The sequence below is a fragment of the Hemiscyllium ocellatum genome, chromosome 3 (genome assembly GCF_020745735.1).
Source record: "Hemiscyllium ocellatum isolate sHemOce1 chromosome 3, sHemOce1.pat.X.cur, whole genome shotgun sequence".
Lineage (NCBI taxonomy): Eukaryota > Metazoa > Chordata > Chondrichthyes > Orectolobiformes > Hemiscylliidae > Hemiscyllium > Hemiscyllium ocellatum.
In genome coordinates, this window is record NC_083403.1 from 72,437,408 (window position 1) to 72,450,826 (window position 13,419).

Sequence of the window (13,419 nt, forward strand, 5' to 3'; positions counted from 1 at the left end):
GTTAATGAACTGGAAAAAGACAGTTTGCGGCGGTGAGCTAGTGGTAAAATTCGTAAATGCAACGGAGACAATAATAAGAGAACAGATCCGTTATCTTTGGTGTTAATTACAGTCTCTACCTTCGGTGGTTTATTCTTTTCGGTTTTTTTGCCGAACTCCTTTTTTTTGTGAAACTTGCTGCTTCAGTCTCGGTCGCTGAGAGGCAGTTTATCTTATCGGCTCTTGGTGCTTTGTCCAGGACTCCTCCCACCCGGGGACTGTATATAGGGGCTATCACACCGAGCAAGACTACGGCCTTCACAGGTTCACCGCTCCCAGGACCTTCGCTTCCAACTTTGACGCCAGTTCCCAACCTCTTCTCTGTTCCCATCTCCAACCTCCGGCACCGTCACCATGGTCGATGCTTTTATCGGAACCTGGAAGCTCGTTGAAAGCGATAATTTTGATGCCTACATGAAAGCTTTGGGTAAGCTCACTTGCAGAAATATCTGGAGTTCGATCTAAAATTTATCAGGACAGTGGAAGGCAAAAAAAAACAAATCCTGTCTGAAGATGTACTTGAGATAACAGTGTTTAGGATTTTAATACTGTGTTAAATGATCCATATTTTAAGGCATAAATTCCAGGAATGTCTTGATATTATTAAAACTTAAATCGTTTATATCTTCTAGTGCAATTAGTGAAGCCAACTGTTCTTCCAGTCTCAGCTTGATCAGAAAGCAGCAACTCCTGTAGTCTTTGTATTTTTGTTTGCAGGTGTGAATTTCGCTACTCGCCAAGTTGGGAATGTTACCAAACCGACGATTGTCATCAGTAAAGAGGACGATAAAATAGTGCTGAAGACCCTGAGTACCTTCAAAAATACTGAAATCACTTTCAGACTCGGGGAAGAGTTCGGCGAGGTCACTCCTGATGACCGAAACTGCAAAGTAAGTTGTGGTAATCGCTGTGCTTTCAGACTGGATGCAGTCGCTGGGGATAATTTGATTTCATTTCTCTTCCCCCCACCCCCAGCCCATGCTCCGGGTTCCCGGCTGGTATGGAAGTTAGCGGAGTTAGGTTGCACCTCTCAGTTTGACAGCATACCGTTAGGCGGGAGGGAATTGGTGCTGGAACCTGATGTTAAATATTTGCAGCTGTATTTCACAATTGTGAGGTTTGGCAATCAGCCAGCTCTTCACCGGTCGATAATTCGTATTTTTTGGTGCTAACAGACAACGGTGACTTTGGAAGGTGAGAAGCTTGTCCATGTTCAGAAATGGGATGGAAAGGAAACGACTTTTGCCAGGGAGATCAAGGATGGTAAAATGGTGATGGTAGGTGGAGCTGCATTTACATTTCAGGTTGAGTCTTCTGTCAGTGTGTGAGCGGCTTGAGTTGTATTATTGAATTCTTTTTATGTTTGAACAGACCCTCACATATGACGATATTGTTGCCGTTCGTACCTATGAGAAGGCATAACGTTCCATGGGGAGCGAGCCCCGGGCCCCTGTCAGAGCAATCGGGTCCGATTTATTGGACTCCCAGGACAGTATCTGAAATCTGGAGCGGTCCTTCCTCTGGCATTTCTGTAACTTACAGGGATTTCCATTGGGGGTGGGGGCTGTGAGTCCACGGACCTTTTTTTTGTAACAAGATTCGAAAAACCGCATTTTATGTTGTACAATGTAACAGGAATAACAACTTTTGTAATATCTGTACATCACTTAACCACTTTTTTTTTATAAAACGGAGTTCAGTTGTGGAAGGCCTGTCTTTTAGTCACAATGACAAGTTGAAAAGGTTAATAAAAGAGTTGCTCTGAAACTGTTAGTCGTGGTGTTTCTTATGTGAACAAGAGATTTGCTTCTGTTTAAAATATTGACCAGGCCACCATACCATCTGGAACTTTCAATTACTACAGTTGGCTTGAAATTGCCAACTTTTTTTTATGGTGGGTATAAGCTGGTACTTTTTTTTCTGAAAGTCGATTTTGTCATTCACTGGGCTATTTCCCGTCAGCTTCCGGGCAACTGAAACAGAGTCGGCAATCTGTTGCAATTGTGTCAAAGGGAAGAAATGGTAGGAATGGGTCCAAAGTCAATCTTGTTCAACAGTATGAACGTGCAGGGCAAATTCAACAGATAATGACAGCAGGATAATGTGGCTTAGGGTTATACATCATTCGACAAACTGCTGTCAGAATAATTAATAACTTTAACGGTTAATTAAGAAATTGCATTCCATTGTTTTAAAAAAACCGTCAACAGTTGTTAAATAAAGGTAAAGTCGCCATAGTGTTTGAGGGTCAGAGGACTATTCTCTCATCAGAGAGATGGAAACCTAAAGATGATTAAAATTAATACAATTTTGAGCTATTTTGTAACTTAGATTCTTTTTAGTGAACGAGGAATAAAACGTTTTTTTAAAACAAGCTAGTGAACCTCGACAGCAGGGCCCAGTAAATATTCCAGATGTTAAAACAGAAAATGCCGGAGACACTCGACAGGGCTGACAACAGCCCGGCTGAAGGAAAGGTGTTGTTAAATTGGAAAGGGCTCAGAAAAGCTTTACAAGGTTGTTGCCAGAGTTTGAGCTGTAGGGAGAGGCTGAATAGGCTGGGGCTGTTTTCCTTGGAGCGTTGGAGGCTGAGGGCTGACCTTACAGAGGCTTATAAAATCATGAAGGGCATCAGAGGGCAGAGAGTGGTCGGTGGGACCAATAGCCAGAAGAAGTGGTGGAGGCTGGTACAGTTATAACATTTCAAAGGCATCTGGATGGGTATATGAATAGGAAGGGTTTGTTGGGATATGGGCCGGGTGCTGGCAAATGGGACTAGATTAAGTTGGGTTATCTGGTTGGGATGGGTAAAAAATGAGATCTGCAGATGCTGGAGATCACAGTTGAAAATGCGTTGCTGGTTAAAGCACAGCAGGTCAGGCAGCATCCAAGGAATAGGAAATTCGATGTTTCGGACATAAGCCCTTCATCAGGAATCTGGTTGGGATGGACAAGTTAGACCGAAGGGTCTGTTTCCGTGCTGCACATCTCTATGTCACTGAACGGGACTAGATGAGTTGAGGATATCTGGTCCGCACGGGCGAGATGGACCTAAGGGTCTGTTTCCGTTCTGTATTACTCTATGAGAGAAAACACAGGATTCGAGCCCGGTTTGACCAGAGTTATACTGGACTAGAAACGTTGACTCTTATTTATTTCTGTGCTCATGCTGCCAGAACTGCTGAGTTCGCCTGCACCTCTTTTTTTTTCAGATTTGCAGTAGCCGCAGTATTTGCTTTTAAATTCCTCCGCTGTGTATTTCAGTAACTCGGACTGAAATTAAAACGATTACTGCTGTACAATTGTGACCGCAACGGCGCAATATTTCACAATCACCAAATGCTGCCTGTGCCAAATTCAGTATCAGAAAGGATCGCGAGAGTTCTGACGAGTTGTGAAATGCAAAACTGGGTTCCTTCAACATGGAATATTTGTGAACCTTGACCGACTGCGCTCAGTGAACCCTCGGTCTCCGAGTTGCTCAGTGGGTCCTAGCGGAAGGCGGCGATCACGTGAAAGCGCCCAGCGATGGAGGTGAGGTCGGTGCTGCGCTCCCTCTGCCTGGCTCTGAGCTTCGGCTGCACTGTGTGCGCCTTCCCTGGGAACCACCCAGCACTCGGCACCACAGGTCAGTGGCTGCTATCATTCCGAGGAAGGAGAAACATGTCTCCCACCTTTATTTAGTCCAGACTCATTGCTGGTTTACTGTAGCGTCTGCTGTAATCATCAAGTAGTCCATTCTAGAGGTTACTGTTTGTATCTAAAGTTATGTTCGGAGAGGTTTTTTTTATTGTTTTGTCCCATTAATGCAAACCACCTTGTTTTGATCAATTGGTTACGAAGTGATTTCAGATGTTGCTATTTTCTTGACGTACGAGTACGGTTTCCCTCAGCGAGAAATTAAAAAACAAACTTTTGTTGTTTCCTGGTTGATCCGGAAATAATAGTAGCTGGATCAGTGGTGCTGGAAGAGTACAGCAGTTCAGGCAGCATCCAAGGAGCAGCGAAATCGACGTTTCGGCCAAAAGCCCTTCATTAGGAATAAAGGCAGTGAGCCTGAAGTATGGAGAGATAAGCTAGAGGAGGGTGGGGGTGGGGAGAAAGTAGCATAGAGTACAATAGGTAAGTAGGGGAGGGGATGAAGGTGATAGGGAGGAGAGGGTGGAGTGGATAGGTGGAAAAGGAGATAGGCAGGTAGGACAAGTCATGGGGACAGTGCTGAGCTTTGGAAGTTTGGAACTCAGGTGAGGTGGGGGAAGGGGAAATGAGGAAACTGTTGAAGTCCACTCTTTCCCCCCACCTCACCCTAATTCCAAACTTCCAAAGCTCAGCACTGTCCCCATGACTTATCCTACCTGCCTAGCTCCTTTTCCACCTATCCACTCCACCCTCTCCTCCCTATCACCTTCATCCCCTCCCCACTCACCTATTGTATTCTATGCTACTTTCTCTCCACCCACACCCTCCTCTAGCTTATCTCTCCATGCTTCAGGCTCACTGCCTTTATTCCCGATGAAGGGCTTTTGCCCGAAACGTCGATTTCGCTGCACCTTGGATGCTGCCCGAACTGCTGTGCTCTTCCAGCGCCACTAATCCAGAATTTGGTTTCCAGCATCTGCAGTCATTGTTTTTACCTCGGAAATAATAGTGGGGAAGGAGATACGCCTATATTTGAGTGAAGCACAGCAGGTGAGTTGACAGAACATGTTGGATCAAGCACACAGCACCCAGTCGCTGTTGTTCTGTTCTCTGCAAAAGTAAGTCGCTACGTCCAGTTAACCACTGTCTTGCCACACGTTTTCCACCCTTCTATTTGTCTTCCTAAAACCACGATTAAATCTGCTCCCACTCACAGTGCATTCCAGATGCTAACCTCTTCCTTTATAAATAATGGTATTTTTTTCTTGTGTTGCTCTTTATTCCTCTGACATTCACCATAAATCAATGCACCCAGTGTCTCAACATTCCGTTCTTTAAAGGAGAACAGCCTCAGGCTGTCCGGCATATCGAAGTAACAAATCCTTCATCCCTGGATCTGTTCTTGCAAATCATCTTTGCACCTTCTGCAGTGCATTCACGACCTCCTTAAACATTTGTGCCCAGAATTGGAAGCAGTTGATGCTGAACCAGGCTTTATAAAAAGTTAATCATAACATAATTTGCTTTTGTTTCTATTTGTCAAACCCAGGATCCTGGATGGAATTTTTCAGCAACTTTCTCAATTTGTTCTGCCACCTTCAACAATTTCTGTATCCATCCATGTGGTCCTGCGCCCTTTTTAGAATTACATCCTTTTATGACCTTTCCTTTTTTTGGTCTTATCAAAATGCATCACATCACATTCCTCTCAAAATTGCATCTATTAGGTAACCATCCATTCTGGAAGCCCATTTGGCCTCTTGAAGTATAGCAATATCTTCATGATTTTGATTACGTCCAACATTTGTAATTGTACAGCCAAGCACAGAACATTAATATAAATCAAGAAAAACTTTGACCTTAATACTAACCCTTAAGGAATCCTTTATCATTCTCTGGTCTGAAAAATGAAAAAAGAACTCAACATGAGTGTCTACATCTGTCCCTTATCCATCTTGCTATCCAAGCTGTCATTGTTCCATTTATCCCATGCACTTCCACTTACTGACAAGCCTGTTACACGACATCCTATCAAATTCATTTTGGAAGTCAAAATACACATCAGTTCATTGCCCTTGTCAGATAACGTATGCACAATTTTCCTTCAACAACCATGGTGGCTTTCCAACATTAATCAAAATTTGTCCATGTTTCTATTAATTTTAACCTAGAGAATTGTTTTAAAATCCCTATCACAGATTAAGCTGACAGGCTTGCGTTGCTGGGATTTTCCTTAAACAGTTTTTTGAATGTAGGTATAATGTTTTCATTTCTCCAGTCTTCTGGCACCATCCTGAATATCTGAGTGTAAATGGAAGATAATGGTTCAGCAATTTCCCACCCCAACTATCTGTAGTGTCCTTAACTGGCCCTGTTGAGTAATCAACCTTAAGTCCAGCTGACCATTCTAACACCTCTCTTTATCAATTTTTAGCCAGTGTCTCAACTAACCTCCTCTTTCAATTTGATTTTGGCAGCATCTTACTTGTTTAAGACTGAGACAAAGAACTAATTTGAATGCTCAATCCTGCCTTTCAAGTCTTTGCATAGATCTCCTTTTGAATTCTAAGTGACCTCACTCCTCTCCTACTGTCATTTTACTATACAGAGCTTACAGTATCCTTCTGAATTTCCTCTTATAATAGTTTCTTGTGCCTTCTCACATTCTCATTTCAGCTCTGACCTTTCTGCTTTCAGCCTCGTTTCCACATACAATCAACCTAATATATCTCAGTCACATTTTGCATAGCTTAACCTTCCTTTGCCTGAAGAAATCCCACCTCATCTCAGTTCTAAAGGTTGGCCCTTCACTCTGAGACTGTGGCCTTGAATCCTAGTCTTTTTTTTTACTAGTGGATACCTTATCTTCTACATGTCCACTCTGTCCAGACCGGTCAATACTCTAAGTTTTTTGAGAACCCCTTATCCTTCTAAACTCCATCAGTACAAACCCAGAATCTTCAAGCCTTTCATCCTTGGGATCATTCTGGTAAATCTCAGGAACCCCTCCAAGGTCAGCACATCCTTCCTTGGAAAGGGGACAGGTGGGGCTAAACTGTTCACAGTATTCCAAACACTGTCTGGTCAGAGCTTTAAACAGCCTCAGGAGTATATCCCTGCTTTCGTAATGAACCCTCTGACATGAACACCAACATTGCCATTACCTTCCTAACTGCAAACTGAACCTGCCTGTTAACCATAGGAGAATGCTGAACTGGGACTTCTAAGTCCCTTTGTGATTCAGATTTATGAAGTCTGAGTCCATTTAGAAAATAGTCTGTGCTTCTATTCTTCCTACCAAAGTGCATAACCTCACACCTTCCATTCAAGTTCTTCGGCACCCTCCCTGCTTCCTCAGCACTGCCTGTCCCTCCACCTATCTTTGGCCATCTGCAAACTTAGCAACCACACCTTCAGTTTCTTTATCCAGATCTTTGACAGACAACGTGAATAGTTGTGATGCTAATACTGACTGCTGTGAAACTCCACTAGACACTTGCTGTCATCCTGAAAAAGACTACTTTATTCTCACTGTCTGCCATCTGCTAGTCTGCCAATCCCCTCTCCATGCCAGTAACTTGTGCCTAACACCACATGTTCTTACCTCATTTAGCAGCCTCCAATGCATCATCTTGTCAAATGCCTTCTGGAAATCCAAACAGATCATGTCCACTGGCACTGCTTTGTGTAATTTGCTTGTTAGTTCCTTAAAGAATTCTAACAGATTTATCAAGCATGATGTCCCCTTGACTCAGCGTTCTTTTACCATGCACTTTCCAGTACAGGTCGTTCTGCTATAATACGCATTTCATTAATGTGAATTTGCTATAACCTGGTTGACGAACTGAGGATGCTGTTTCGAAAGCACAAACTTTTAAAGCGTGTGTTGGCTGTATTACGATTACATCACCAATAGTTTAAGCGCTGTTTTCGAAGCATGATTTTTCTATAACATGGGGTTGCAACCATTGCTTTATAGAAGAACTATCTGTAACTACATTCTCAACTCTAATAATGGACTTTAAAATCTTACCAACGACTGAATTGGTCTATAATTTCTGATTGGAGGTCTCTGACCATTTCATTGCATCACTTTTCCATTAGAATCAAGAATTGTTATGTTGCAGAAGGGTACTTGGCCCATTTTGGACCATATGCAGACAGATAGGATTAGTTTGGAGCAGCATCATGCTTAGCACAGATATGGTGGTCCTATGTTCTTATAGTGCTCGTTTGAAGAGCTGGTACAGACCTCTTAAAGTTTGTTAATACACCTACTTCTCCCACTGTGTCCAGGCACCCATCATCTGTGTAAAAAAAAACTTGCCTTGTACATCTCCTTCAAACTCCCCCACCCCACCCCCACCCTCATTTTAAACCTATGCTCCTGGTGTTTGACATACTCACCCTGGGAAAACATTTTGAATCATCACCCTATTCATGCCTCAATTTTATATACTTCTCAGCCTGTAGCAAAAACAACCGATGTTTGCCCAACCTCTCCTTGTAGCTAATACCCTCCAAACCAGACAGTATCTGGTAAATCTCTTCTGCACCCTCTCGAAAGCCTCCACATCCTTCCAGAAACGCATGCAACACTCCTAATGTGTTCTAACTAAAGTCTTATACAGCTGCAAACTTTCATGTTCAATGCCCCGACTGGTGAAACTAAGCATGCTTTATGCCTTCTTTACCACCTTATTCACTTGTATTACCACTTGCAGCAAGCTGTGGACCCTGACCTCAAGATGTCTCTGTATATCATTGCTGCTAAGGCTATTACCATATTCATTATATTTTTCTCTTGTATTTGACCCCCTCAAAATGCATCACCTCACACTTCAGATTAAACTCCATCTGCCATTTCTGCATCAAACTTTTTAACTAGTCCATATCCTGCTCTATCCTTTGATAAGCTTCCTCACTATCCACAAGTCTACCAACTTTCATGTCACCTCTAAACATATCAGAACTCTGGTACTTTCATCTAATATACAGATGTTCTACCACTGATCCTTGTGAAACACCACTGGTCACAGATCTCCAGTCAGAAAAGCACCCCTGATTACCCTCTATCTCTCATGACCAAGCCAATTTTGTTTCAAATTTACCAATTTACCATGGAGCCCATGCAACTTAATTATTTAGACCAGGAAGGACCTTGTCAAGTGTTTTAGCAAAATCCATGTCAACAACATCAGCTATCCTACCCTCATTGATCATTTTTGTCACTTATTCAAAAAAACTCAATTAGGTTCGAAACAAAACCTCCTCTGCATAAAGCCATACCAACAATCTCTCAAGTCCATTCTTTTTCAAATGTGACTACATCCTCTCCCTAAGAATCTTCTCCAATAATTTCCCAACCACTGATGTAAGGCTCACCGGTTTTTAGTTTCCTGGATTATCCCTGTTTCCATTCTTAAAGAAAGGAACAAATTGCATATTCTCCAGTCTTCTGGGACCTTGGCTGTGACTAAAGAGGTTAGAAAGATTTCTGGCAAGGACCTGTAATCTCTTTCCTTGCCCTCTTCAGTGCACAGGGATAGATCCCATCAGGACCTGGGGATTTATCTACCTTAATGTTTTTCAAGACACCCAATTCCTCCTCCTCTTCTGTACGTTTTATTCCTGCATTTATAACTCTTGACTCTTTAGTCAATCAAAATTTGTCTAATTTAGGTAGACAGATTTCACAACTTGACAAGCTCCTTTTTGATTGTAATAACACTGATATATTAATAAGTGATGCTGCTATCATTTATTTTTTGCAACATATCCATGTTGATAATTTTTATATACTGAAAATTAAGTTTGTATTTCACATGTTACCAAAATGAGTAAAAACTCAACCTTTGGAAATGATGCCGGAATTTCTCTTTATAACTGAAATAATGACATGCGACCATTCGTAAGTGTAATTTCTGTAGAATGCATGAATACACTGACACCTAAAACTAGTGAAAAAGTAACCCTTTTATCACTCCCTGTGTTGTTTGATCCAGATCTAACAACAACAGATGTTGAGACTTTTTGCTCAGCGTTATAATAGGAATAAAAAATTCTAGTACCCTAAGAGTTGCTTGGTTTACAAATTCAGAATCACAGTACGTTATGAAGGATTTATGGGGTCTTCAACAGAAAATGTTGACATTTAATGTTCATTTTGAATACATGGAGTCTCCTGGTGGATTTGTTTGCCTAATATTTGCAGAGAAAGTGAACAAAAGCACAAACTAATACACTGCTACATCTTGCTAAAATGTTCAAATGCATAATTCATTCTCTCCCACCATCCTGCCATTTTCTGAAAATTCCTGCTTGGGAATTAAATGTGATTAATTGGTAAAACATTATAATCATCACACTCTAATTCACATGAAGAAGGCAAAATTTTTATTTTAGTGCTTCATCTTTTCTTTGTTGAGGGATAAGTTGGTCTCACTTCTTCCAGAAAAAGTTATTTTTTGTGATTGACTTATCTTTGGGAAGTGTGTGGTGCTCCACCAATAGTGCCCAATACTTTCAATTAAACCAATTTAATTGGCAGACCCTTTTTATCATGACGGACACCAGAACAGTGTCTGATCCTATTCTTCATGGCATCGATGCAGATGCTTTCAAGTAGGTATTACTAAATGGAGATCTGAAGCAAGTAACTAAGGGTGGGTTTGAAATGAACATTAGTGGATAGCATATTTGCAGAAATTGAAACAGATGTCAAGGCAGAGATGAGTCAGAGGTGGACCTGGTGAAAATTAGAGAAGGACTGTAATTCGAAGTAAAATTGACTAAATTTTCCAATTCTGAATGTGAGCAGAATATAAAGAATGACAGAAGGCTATTCAGGAGGAAGAAATTATAGTATGAAAGGAAGCTAGCTAGGAATGTAAAAACCAACAATAAAAATTTCTTCAAGTTTGAAAAGTGAAAACATTATGTCAAGTGATTAAAATAAAAGGAACTACAGACCCTGGAGATCTGAAACAAAAATAGAAGGTGCTGGGAAAAAAAAACTCATCAGGTTTGGCAGCATCTATGGAGAGAAAAACAGTTAATGTTTTGAGCTTGCTGACCCTTCTTCACAACAGAAAGCAGCTGGGAAATGGTGGTATTTATGCTGATGATAGGAGATTAGCTTGGGAGTGAGAGGAATGAATAAAATACATGGAGACAGTGAGGGAGATTGATACTGAATACGTACTATTGAGAAGTGTGAATAGTTGAAAATGTGCTTGGAGCAACCCGTATTCAGAACTGGACTTGGGATGTGTGGATGGGGTAAAGAACATGGGCGATAGTGTTGTTCAGATTAGATTAGATTCCCTACAGTATGGAAACAGGTCTTTCGGCCCAACAAGCCCACACCAACCCTCCGAAGAGTAACACACCCAAACCTGTTCCCCTACTCTGTATTTACCCCTGACTGATGACTTTAGATTAATGGTCTACAATTGGTTAACTGGAAATTGAGTCTTGCAGGCTGTAATGTATTGTGGCAAAAGATGAGATGTTGCTCTTCCAGCTTGCATTAGCTTTGCTGGAGCACTGTAGCAAGTCTGAGGCAGAGATATTGGCATGGGAATAGAGGGATGTAAAGTGAGTGTTGGTCCTCGAGAGAGTGAGAATGTGGATTTACAGTAGATAACAAGGAAATGCAGATGGAATATGTTGTGTCTATCTATCTTTATTTTAAAAGATAAAAAAAAGTCTTGTAATAGTCATAAGTCAGGAGATAGAAGGGAGAGAGGGACTTATGAGCTTGCAGTCTTGAGACAAATGGTATTAAGGAAACTGATGAAGCAGTTGCCTGACAAGTCTTTGGGTTCAAAGGGACTTCATCCTAATACCTGAAAAGAGGTTATGAGTGAAGGTAGTTGTGTTGATGTTAATTTTCTGATATTTTCTAAGTTCAATTTTGCATTGGACTGGAAAGTAGCAAATGTAGACCATTCCCACTGCCATTTATGAAGGGATAGAAATGGAAACTAGGAAGCTTTAGGCTAGTTAGCTTGATGTCAGTTGTAGAGAAGGGTTAGAATGATCATGAAAGAATATAGCTGCACACTTTAAAAACCTTAATGTATTTGGGAAGGATTAGCATGCTATTGTTAAATTTGAAGAAATACCATGCACTGTGAATAAATCAGATCTTATAGATATACTTGGACTTCGAGAAGGAATAGGGTACTACATCAAAGGTTCAATTGGGACAGCACATGCATCCTAGGACAAGCCGAATAGAGAGACACAAGAATTCCTAGAAGCATGGCATCCCAACCAGAACTCTATCAACAAACACATTGAGTTAAACCCCCGTCTACTACCACCTGAGAAAAAGAACAGGAAATGTCACCACAGGAATTAACATCACCAACCCAAAGAAATCCAAACATATAAATAGAAAGCAGGAGTTATCAAAAGTGCTTCGCCTGGAAGCCTCCTGAATGTTACCTAGTAGGGTGATGCAACATCTAGAAATTAACCTTCCAGCTCCGTGAACAAACCTACATCTAGAACATCAAAGGTTATTTTAGAGAATTGAAGCTGTTTGTGTAGAGGGTAACATATTAATATTGGCTGGCTGGCAGAAATCTTAGTATGCATAAATGAGTCTTTCTGATTGGCAGGATAGTGCATTATGTAGGAAAAGTTGTTCACTTTGGCAGTTAGAATAATAAAACAGTATTACTTAAATGGAGAACAATTGCAGAATTCTGAGGTGCAAGCAGATTTATCCAAGGGTCACGTGTACGACATGCAATCAAGAAGGCAGATGGGACAATTGATAATAGAAGCAGGAATATTGTACTTAAATTAAACAAGACATTGATGAGACCACATCTTGAATACCATATGCTGTTTTGGTTTCCATATTATGGGAGGATGTAAATGTTCTGGAGAATGCAGAAGTTTAATTAATTTTTACCTGGAATAAGAAGGTTGGTTTATGAGAATAGGAGAGATAGGCTGCATATGTTTCCAATGAAGTTTAACAGAGCAAGTTGTGTCAAGATATGAAGAAATAAGCTCAATAGGGCAGGAACAGGCTGATATATTTGTCTGACAGGGCACTTTGGGGTTGATTTTAGCAAGGACGGAGAAGCAGGCTGTGCAGAGTTGTGGGGGTATGAGGTGGGGGGGAAAGCTGTGGAGGGAACACCTCTAGAGGAGATGACAGTCCTGGAAACATCAGCTTGTTGTTCAGTGGCACGTGGTCATGCTTCAGGGGAGATGGCTGAATGTTTCGGAGAGTTGGCACACAACCTCTGCAAAAGTAAAGGTCAATAAGTTAAGCCACAGCACCATCTTTGTCAGCAGATTTGATATCATGGTAGGGGTTGGACTGGAGAGAATGGCATGCTGCGAGTTCAGAATAAGATAGCTTCCCTCACTGACACTAATCTGAGAAATTAAGATGGCTGATGTTATGTTCTTGATGTGGCGTTTGATGGCTGGGAAAGGACCAGAAGAAGAAGCTTTCCAATAAGAGCATGACACAAGCAAAGCTTACTCCAACTCACAGATGACTCTGTGAACCAGTTTCTTCAGAATGTGCTTAACTCTCACTGCCACTGATACAACTCCACAGGGGGCCCATATCCCATCACCAAGTCACCTTTTACTGACACACGGAGAGTTCTTGACACTGATCCAGCTTGTTCAGAGTGAAGAGCAGTCTGACACACCTGTTCTTATCTCTCACCAGGGCTCCCTGATTGGACCAGATTTACAGCCCCA

At 41.5% G+C, this 13,419-nt stretch overlaps 2 protein-coding genes across 4 annotated transcripts in view; both read left to right on the forward strand.

Moving 5' to 3' along the window:
* Window positions 1-278: 278 nt before the first annotated feature.
* Window positions 279-1,806, forward strand: fabp7b (fatty acid binding protein 7, brain, b). Its single transcript, XM_060821196.1, has 4 exons — window positions 279-466; window positions 757-929; window positions 1,215-1,316; window positions 1,411-1,806. Exons 1-4 carry the CDS (start codon window positions 394-396, stop codon window positions 1,459-1,461), a joined length of 399 nt encoding a protein of 132 aa, XP_060677179.1. The 5' UTR covers window positions 279-393; the 3' UTR covers window positions 1,462-1,806.
* Window positions 1,807-3,441: 1,635 nt separating this feature from the next.
* The window catches only part of smpdl3a (sphingomyelin phosphodiesterase acid like 3A), a 49,376-nt gene continuing 39,398 nt past the window's right edge, over window positions 3,442-13,419 (forward strand). For 2 of the 3 annotated variants that reach the window (XM_060851007.1, XM_060851014.1), the window contains exon 1: window positions 3,442-3,667. In XM_060851007.1, the coding sequence (XP_060706990.1) occupies window positions 3,568-3,667 (100 nt within the window). In that variant the 5' untranslated portion in view covers window positions 3,442-3,567. The remainder of the gene's footprint in view (window positions 3,668-13,419) is intronic. The other variant, XM_060851022.1, reaches the window with a different exon arrangement.

Bases quoted from the DNA above. Each gene is read 5' to 3' on its own strand.
- fabp7b (XM_060821196.1), top strand. From the start codon at position 394: ATGGTCGATGCTTTTATCGGAACCTGGAAGCTCGTTGAAAGCGATAAT. The intron at 930-1,214 runs GTAAGTTGTGGT...TGGTGCTAACAG, and splicing joins CTGATGACCGAAACTGCAAA to ACAACGGTGACTTTGGAAGG. The intron at 1,317-1,410 runs GTAGGTGGAGCT...ATGTTTGAACAG, and splicing joins AGGATGGTAAAATGGTGATG to ACCCTCACATATGACGATAT.